Source organism: Lactuca sativa, chromosome 9, assembly GCF_002870075.4.
Source record: "Lactuca sativa cultivar Salinas chromosome 9, Lsat_Salinas_v11, whole genome shotgun sequence".
NCBI classification, from domain to species: domain Eukaryota; kingdom Viridiplantae; phylum Streptophyta; class Magnoliopsida; order Asterales; family Asteraceae; genus Lactuca; species Lactuca sativa.
The window spans coordinates 163,177,963-163,186,589 of NC_056631.2; the positions used below are offsets into that span (position 1 = coordinate 163,177,963).

Below are 8,627 nucleotides of genomic sequence, written 5' to 3' on the forward strand. Positions count from 1 at the left end.
ACTTTTATGTTCTAGGCCCAATGTGCATGCATTGTATATGTATTATTGATTGGGGCAAGACGAAGGTGCGATTGTACAAATCCTCATGTTGATTTATGCCTTAAGAGATTATTTTGATACTTTGATTTTGTGGGTTTATTTTGAAAACAATGTTTCTCAATCTTATGGATTTATGAAAATGTCTTTTGAAAACCAAAACTTTTGTCATGATTTTTGGGTTGTTAGAATCGGAATCTGGTTTACACCATTTTCGTCTTCTCTTAAACAAATCTCCAGGAACCATGGATTCTGTGTTGAGTTATTTCACATATCTTTTTCATCCATAACCTTTTTGCTTGTTTAAGAAGCCAATTAGGTGTCGATTGCCTCACAAAAGAAGCACAAGAAGAGGTAGAGAGACGATGGTTGGGTGTGGGTCAAAATCCATTTGTTCCAGATTTGTGGGTCAGCATTAATTTTGTTCTAGATTCTCGAACACGTGCACATTGAAGAAATCGATTTAGGGTTCCATATTGATCGGAAAGAATCGACTTTGTTTCGTATTCTTGAATAGGAAATCACCTGCAGAACCTAATAAAAAAGCTTACCTGATGACACAGATCAAGAGATACGGAGAATCAGAGCCGATGACACCTTTGAATGAAATTCTTAAACTAATCTAAGATGATATAAAGGAGACGGTGAGTTAGGGGAGAAAGATTCCAGCTGATGGTAGTGATGGGTCTATTTCTTCATATGACTCTACGTCCGGAAAGAACCGAATACAAAAGCTTAGCTGATGATTTCATATATGTGTATGTGTGTGTGTGAGAGAGAGAGAGAGAGGATGTGTGGGTGACTGGGCCCTCTTTTATTTTTTTTATTAAAATAAAAAATAGATATTAAAAAATATAAAAATAAAAATAAAATGGTATAGTCATTTTAGTTTTTAAAAAGACTAAAACCACAAACAAACTTGCTGAAAAAGACCACCAATAAAAAAAAAATCATTGTTTTGATTAAAAAGTGAAAAAAAAAATGGCATACCATGGAAACATTTTTGCATTTTTGTCTGTTTAATAAGATATGTATTATTTTCATTTTTAATAAAAAGTTATGTATGTATTAATTAGTATTTTGTAACTAAAAGTGGAAATAATAATTCTTTTTTAATTATCAATGATATTTACTCATTAAATAATTATAATTTTTTTTTTCGAGATGATTACTTTTGACTAGGGTATCTTTCTAATAAAAGAAGACCATATAAAATGTTTATGTACCAAATGAATTGGACCCACACGTGCGCATCATTAGCACCAATACGACAATAGAAGACTTCACCAAACTCTCTTTCCTCCACCAAGGTCGATCATATTATAAACTTAAACAAGGAAGACCATGAATCATTACTAATGGGTATTGCTGTTAAGTTTTCTCCGCTTTCGAGTATTTTGACAGATGATGCTACCAACATTCCCCTGACCCCGAGGCTCTTGCATGGGTATTCTCGTTCACTATACCTTGGTTTCTTCATTCTATTATTCATCACTTGGTTTGGCAGAAAATTCAGGAATAATAGCAATGGAGGTCCCAAACAAATTCTTAGGTCCAACAATAGGTCCTTGTTTTACAAGCAGACCCTGTTTTGTTGTGTAGTTCTTGTGCTTCTTAACCTCTTTGTGCTTTTATTCAACCTTTTTTATTGGTATAAAAATGGTAGGACCAATGAAAGCATTATCACCTCCCAGGATACTCTTCTGGGAGCATTTGTTTGGTCATTTGTTTCTTTGTACTTGCACACTCATGTTTCTAACTCCACCGAATCCTTGTATCCCATTGTATTGAAGGTTTGGTGGCTTTCTTTTTCCCTAATCTCTTGTTTTTGCCTTGTCTTGGACTATCTTAACTACCAACAAAATCAATACTTGATCTTTGAGGCTTTGTCAACTTTTGTCAGTCTATGTCTCTGTTATGTGGGGTTCTCTGATAACATCGTAAATGGAACTATAAACCATTTGTATCAAGAATCGGAATCCCTCTTGAATGAAACTATAACTCCTTCAACAAACATAAGTATCTTTAGTCTATTAACTTTCTCTTGGATTCATCCTCTGATTGCTACTGGATATAAGAAGCCATTAGACCTTGAAGACGTTCCAGAACTTGACAGTGTCAATAGTGCAAGAGGAGCCTTTTCGGTTTTAAGAAGTAAACTAGAATCGGGTAAAAGAGAAAATAGTCAAATCACTACTTTTGTTCTCGCCAAGGCTGTGATCTTGACAATATGGAGAGACATATTAATCACCGCACTTCTTTCTCTTGTGTATACTTTGGCTTCATATGTTGGGCCTTTCCTCATAGATGCATATGTAGAATATGTAAATGGAAAGCGAGACATAAAGAAGGGTTTTCTTCTAGTTTCTGCATTCATTGTTGCTAAGATAGTGGAGTGTTTAGCACAACGACATCAAGATTTTAAGCTACAACAGGCAGGAATCAAGGCAAGATCGGCTTTGGTTGCAACAATCTACCTTAAAGGTTTGACCCTTTCATCTCAGTCAAAGCAGGGGGAGTCTAGTGGCGAAATCATTAATTTAATGGCTGTTGATGCTGAAAGAATCGGTGAATTTAGCCGCTACATGCACAACCCATGGCTAGTGATTCTTGAGGTTGGTTTGGCACTAGCAATTTTGTATAAAAATCTCGGACTTTCTTCACTTGCTGCTTTTGTTGCTACCATAATTGTGGTTTCGACCAATATACCACTAGGGCGTTTCCAGAAGAAGTTTCAAGAGAAGCTAATGATGTATAAAGATAAAAGGATGAAAACAACTTTTGAAATTTTAAAAAACATGAGAATTCTCAAGCTCCATGGATGGGAGATGAAGTTCTTGTCTAGAATACATGATATCAGGAGGGAAGAGGCACAATGGTTGTACAAAAATGTTTTTACAATGGCAATGACTACTTTCTCATTCTGGGTTGCACCCACATTTGTCGCTATTTCCACTTTTGGGACTTGTATTCTTGCTGGTATTCCACTTGATTCAGGGAAGGTATTGTCTGCGCTTGCAACGTTTAAAATTCTTCAAGAATCAGCATTAGATCTTCCGCAAACAGTATCTATGATAGCACAGACTAAAGTCTCACTTGATCGAATTGCATCATTCCTTCGTCTTCAAGACTTAGATTCTAATCTAGTAGAAAACCTCCCAAAAGGTAGTTCCGACACTGCAGTTGAGATCATCAATGGGAATTTCTCATGGGACGTGACATCAGCAAATCCAACATTGATCGATATAAATTTCAGAGCTGTTCATGGAATTAGGGTTGCTGTGTGTGGCACTGTTGGGGCTGGAAAGTCGAGCTTATTATCATGTATTCTAGGAGAAGTGCCTAAATTATCTGGACATGTCAAACTTTGTGGCTCAAGGGCTTATGTTGGTCAAACGCCATGGATTCAGAGTGGAAAAATTGAAGAGAATATATTATTTGGTAAGGAAATGGAGAGAGAAAGGTATGATAAGGTTCTTGAAGCATGCGCCTTGAAGGAAGATCTTGGAGTTTTATCATTTGGTGATCAAACAGTTATAGGAGAGAGGGGAATCAATTTAAGTGGTGGACAGAAACAGAGGATACAGATAGCACGTGCGCTTTATCAAGATGCTGATATTTACCTTTTTGATGATCCATTCAGTGCTGTTGATGCTCATACAGGAAGCCATATCTTTAAAGTGAGTTAATTTGATTCATTTCACTTTTCTTGATTTTAGTAGTTTTCATGTTGTGTACTTGAATTTAACTAAAGTGAATAACCTATTGACAGAAATGTATGTTGGACTTCTTGAAATCAAAAACCGTGATTTATGTCACACATCAGGTGGAGTTTTTACCTGATGCAGATCTCATCCTGGTAATTGAAAGAAGCATTATTAATTTTTTCAGTTGCTTTTCATATATTATTGTAGACACCAATCTGAATATAATGGACACATTACAAGGTTTTGAAGGATGGGAGAATTACTCAAGCTGGAAAATACGATGATATTGTCAACACTGGAAGCAACTTTATAGAACTTGTTGGTGCACACAAAGAAGCTTTATTAGAAATGGGGAAGAAGTTAGCATCTGATATAAAGGATGCTAATGATAACAAAAGAAACCAAGGCAACGTGAAGAATCATATCCAAGAGGTGAATGTAAACAGTCAAAAGGGTAAAGAAGTTTACCCGAATGGAAAGAAAAGGCAACTTGTGGAAGAAGAAGAAAGAGGAAAAGGTAAAGTTGACTTGTCTTCCTATTTGAAATACCTTACAATTGCATATGGAGGAGCACTTGTGCCATTGGTATTGTTAGCACAAATTACATTTGAGGTCCTTCAAATATCGGGTAATTACTGGATGGCTTCGGCTTCTTCTAAAAGTATTGAAGCTCATGTTGAAGGCTCTAAGCTCATTATTGTTTATGTGGGTTTTGGAATTGGATGCGCTTTCTGTGTTCTAACTAGAGCAATGCTTGTTATGAAAGCTGGATATGAAACAGCCAACAAGCTGTTCTACAAAATGCATTTTTGTATTTTTCGTGCCCCAATGTCTTTCTTTGATTCAAATCCATCTGGACGAATTCTAAATAGAGTAAGTTAATACTTATTTTTATTTCATTTTTCTCAATTGATGATAGTGTAAGTGGAGATAGAGAGTTTTACTTGAACTCTTTTTGTAGGCATCTACAGATCAAAGTGCAGTGGATGTAAAATTAGCAGATACGATGATTCTATTTGCGGCTGTGGTCATACAACTTTTTGGCATTATTATAGTTATGTCGCTTGGTGCTTGGCCAGTGTTCCTTTTTTTCATTCCCATGATTGGAATTTGCATCCGTTTACAGGTAATTTAATTATTACTTTATTACTTTCTACTTCTATATATCTGATATTTATGATTTATGATTATGTAATTACTTAATTTCCATCTTATATTTTACACGTGTTAATTTAATTGTATTTGAAGCGATATTACATACCTTCAGCACGAGAACTTGCACGATTGGTTGGAGTAAGCAAAGCCCCAGTGATACAACATTTTTCTGAAACAATATCCGGATCAACAACAATCAGAAGCTTCGATCAAAATGGAAGATTTGAAAACACGTGTTTGAATCTTGTTGACAATTATTCCAGACCAAATTTACATGTAGTTGGTGCGTTGGATTGGCTAGGGTTACGTTTGGATATGTTGTCCTCTTTGATGTTTTCCTTCACTCTCATTTTTCTAGTCTCTATTCCCGAAGGAACTATCAATCCAAGTAAGTAAATTTCATGACATACTTTGGATTAGTTAACCTAACAATATTTAAAATAAATAACTCATCTCCTCCAAAATCAAAGGTACTGCGGGATTAGCAGTGACGTATGGACTATATTTGAATAAATTACAAGGTTGGGCAATTCAAAAACTTTGCAACGTGGAAATAAGATTTATATCGGTTGAAAGAATATTTCAATACTGTTGTATACCTAGTGAGCCTCCTCTTGAAATAGAGTCGAATAGACCTCATAGTTTCTGGCCCTCACATGGAAAAGTTGATATCATCAATCTACAGGTGATTACTATTTTCCTTCTTAATGTTGAAAGAGAAGTTAGAGGGGCTAAAAGTGTAAAGTTTGTGAATAGGTTCGATACGCCCCACACATGCCGCTTGTGTTGAGAGGTATTACATGTAGTTTCCATGGAGGTAGAAAGACTGGAATTGTAGGGAGAACTGGAAGTGGTAAATCTACACTTATACAGACAGTGTTTCGTATTGTTGAACCGATTTGTGGGGAAATTGTTATAGATGGGATCAACATATCATCAATTGGACTCCATGATTTACGATCTAGATTAAGCATAATTCCTCAAGATCCAACCATGTTCAATGGAACGGTTCGAAGCAACATGGACCCACTTGAAGAATATACAGATGATCAGATTTGGGAGGTACATGGGGTCAAGTTGAAATTCATATGTGGCCTATAAGATATTTGATTTCTCTGCTAGAGAAATTAAATATGTTTGTATATTTTCTTTCTATCAATCCTTCTACCACTTCTAGATGATAACAAGTGTAATAAAAATTTATAAATTTAATTATGACAAGTGTGACAATCTTAAATTTGTATGAGGATGGTAGGAAAAAAAGTACAAGGATATTTGATTTTTGTGCTAGAGAAATTAAACACCCTCTTACTTTTTAATTTTACCAATCCTTCTACCATTTTTAAATGATGACAAATATAATAAAGATTTATTAATTTACTTAAATATAACCTTTGGTGTGTAAGAAGATGGTAGGAAGAAAAAATAGAAGGATATATGATTTCTCGGCTAGAGAAATTAAATATCCTCTACTATTTCTTTCTACCAGTTCTCCTACCACTTTTAGATGATGACAAGTGTAAAAAAAGTTAATTAATTTAATTAAATATGATAAGTGTAACAATTAAGTGTGTAGGAAAATGATAGGGAAAAAAAAAGTAAAAGGATATTTGATTTCTCTTTATGCTATTACTTACATTCAATTCATCATTTCAGGCTCTTGATAAATGCCAGATAGGAGATGAGGTTAGAAAGAAGGAAGGCCAACTTGATTCAACAGGTTATTGTTCCCTCCACCAATTTATATTCACTTATTCAAAAAAAAAAAAAAAAAAAAAAAAAAAAAAAAAAAAAAAAAAACTTTTCACAAGCTATGTAATAAAACTGCAACAGTTACTGAAAATGGAGAGAATTGGAGTATGGGTCAAAGGCAACTGGTGTGTCTTGGACGTGTGCTACTGAAGAAAAGCAAGATTCTGTTTCTTGATGAGGCCACTGCATCAGTTGATACAGCAACAGATAACATGATACAGAAGACGCTTAAGCAACATTTTTCAGACTCCACTGTCATAACAATTGCACATCGGATCACCTCTGTTGTCAACAGTGACATGGTTTTAGTTTTACATGATGGTTTGTGTGAACTTAACCTTACACATTTCACTCATGAACTGCTATCATCTTTTGTATGTATAAAAACCTTGGTTGTGATTATTGTGCTTACCTTGACACGCAGGTCTGATTGAAGAATATGATTCACCTACGAAGTTGCTAGAAGAGAAATTATCTGCTTTTTCCAAGCTAGTTGCTGAGTACAGTGTGAGGTCGAATTCTAGTCATACAATTAGTAATTGTAGCTAAAACTTTGGATACTTTCTGCTTTATAAACAAAGAGCAAAGTTGTTTTAAATCAAGTAACTATCCAAATCTCCTCATTAGTCCTCAAAATTTTCTTCTACTGTTAGAGTCCCTCAACTTACGCTTTCGGTTACATTTATGTGAAAGCATATGCAAATTCTTTTGCTAATGTGGATGTCATTTCTTTCTGCAGTGTATTAAATAAGTGATTATTTCAGTGACATGTATTTTCTAGTTTCAATTTTGTTAATTTTTTTTACTGTCGATATTGCTGATTCTACTACTAATTTATTATTTGTTCTGCATTGGTTTTTTTTTGGGCTGTACCGGATGTAGAGTATTAGAAGTGGGGTGCATGGATCCCATTTGATTGTAATTTCCACCTTCTATATTTTCCATAAAAAATCATTTGTTGATATCTTTTTACATCTGGTCCCCACTTGTTTTTCTGCTGGCACCCTTTAATTATATAAAACTTCATTTCTTTGTTCCTTGTGTTCTAAACCTTAACAAAACTGCCTATCTTCTATTTTTTGTGAAAAAAAACCTCAAGAAGGAGCTATTACATTTCAAAAAAATCCACCTTTATCACTGTGATCTTACTCAAGGTTTACATGTATGAAAAAAGTATATGATGCTATTTTAATAAACAAAGGCATCAAAATGCTCCATCTGTGATTTTGCAAACAATTTTTTATAAACACAAATTTTCAGTTTTTTTTCAATAATATGATTATATAACAGACCCCAGTTACCATTTTTTCTGGATCCACCATTTGCTGTACCGCTTTTTAATTACAGTTTCGACTTTGCTACCACCCTATAATTGGAATCTGGGAATCTGATTGATAAAATCTTGAGTTTAAAAGTTTATAGTATGCAATATCCTTATTGTTAGGGTTTAATCACTTAGACAAGTGATTCAAATGATTTCACACAGATTAATAAATATAAACGAAAAAATAAGAACACAATATTTAGCATCGTTCACACAATAAAGGTAATCAATCCAATCGCGAAAACTAGACAAAAAAAAATAAAGATATTTTATTGATACTGTCGAGCTGATTACAAACACCTTATGTGAGAACTATTTACAAACGCCTTAGGTGATTGGTGAGTCTATGTATATAGATTTTTTTTTTATCTTTTATAAGAGGTTATAAATAATTATAAATTGTAATCCAGAGTGAACCACCTTAATGTTTTTGAAAACAATATATATATATATATATATATATATATATATATATATATATATATATATATATATATATATATATCAAAATTTCAAAAGCTCACATTTTATGTTTTAATAGGCACCTAATTCATTTAAGGTATAATCCAATAAAAAATAGTCGAATACAAGTTAAAGATAAATACAAGAAAAGAAAAAACAAACAATAAAAAAAATTCGTTCTCAACGCGTCG

General features: G+C 33.8%; 1 protein-coding gene across 2 annotated transcripts; it reads left to right on the forward strand.

The window, feature by feature from the left end:
• Positions 1–1,321: 1,321 nt before the first annotated feature.
• On the forward strand, positions 1,322–7,419 carry LOC122194371 (ABC transporter C family member 3). 2 transcript variants are annotated; one of them, XM_052767484.1, is made up of 10 exons: positions 1,322–3,716; positions 3,809–3,895; positions 3,984–4,616; positions 4,705–4,869; positions 4,992–5,286; positions 5,369–5,583; positions 5,655–5,960; positions 6,555–6,618; positions 6,732–6,971; positions 7,075–7,419. In XM_052767484.1, the coding sequence occupies exons 1-10, from the start codon at positions 1,395–1,397 to the stop codon at positions 7,197–7,199; spliced, it is 4,452 nt and encodes a 1,483-aa protein (XP_052623444.1). In that variant the 5' UTR covers positions 1,322–1,394; the 3' UTR covers positions 7,200–7,419. The 2 variants fall into 2 exon arrangements, with proteins under 2 accessions (XP_052623444.1, XP_052623445.1); XM_052767485.1 differs by having other exon boundaries at positions 3,993–4,616.
• The last annotated feature ends 1,208 nt before the right edge of the window (positions 7,420–8,627 follow it).

Excerpts from the sequence above, each read along its gene's own strand:
- LOC122194371 (XM_052767484.1), top strand. The coding sequence starts at position 1,395 with ATGGGTATTGCTGTTAAGTTTTCTCCGCTTTCGAGTATTTTGACAGAT. Across the intron at positions 4,870-4,991 it reads GAATTTGCATCCGTTTACAG|CGATATTACATACCTTCAGC; the intron begins GTAATTTAATTA and ends TTGTATTTGAAG. Across the intron at positions 6,972-7,074 it reads GGTTTTAGTTTTACATGATG|GTCTGATTGAAGAATATGAT; the intron begins GTTTGTGTGAAC and ends CTTGACACGCAG.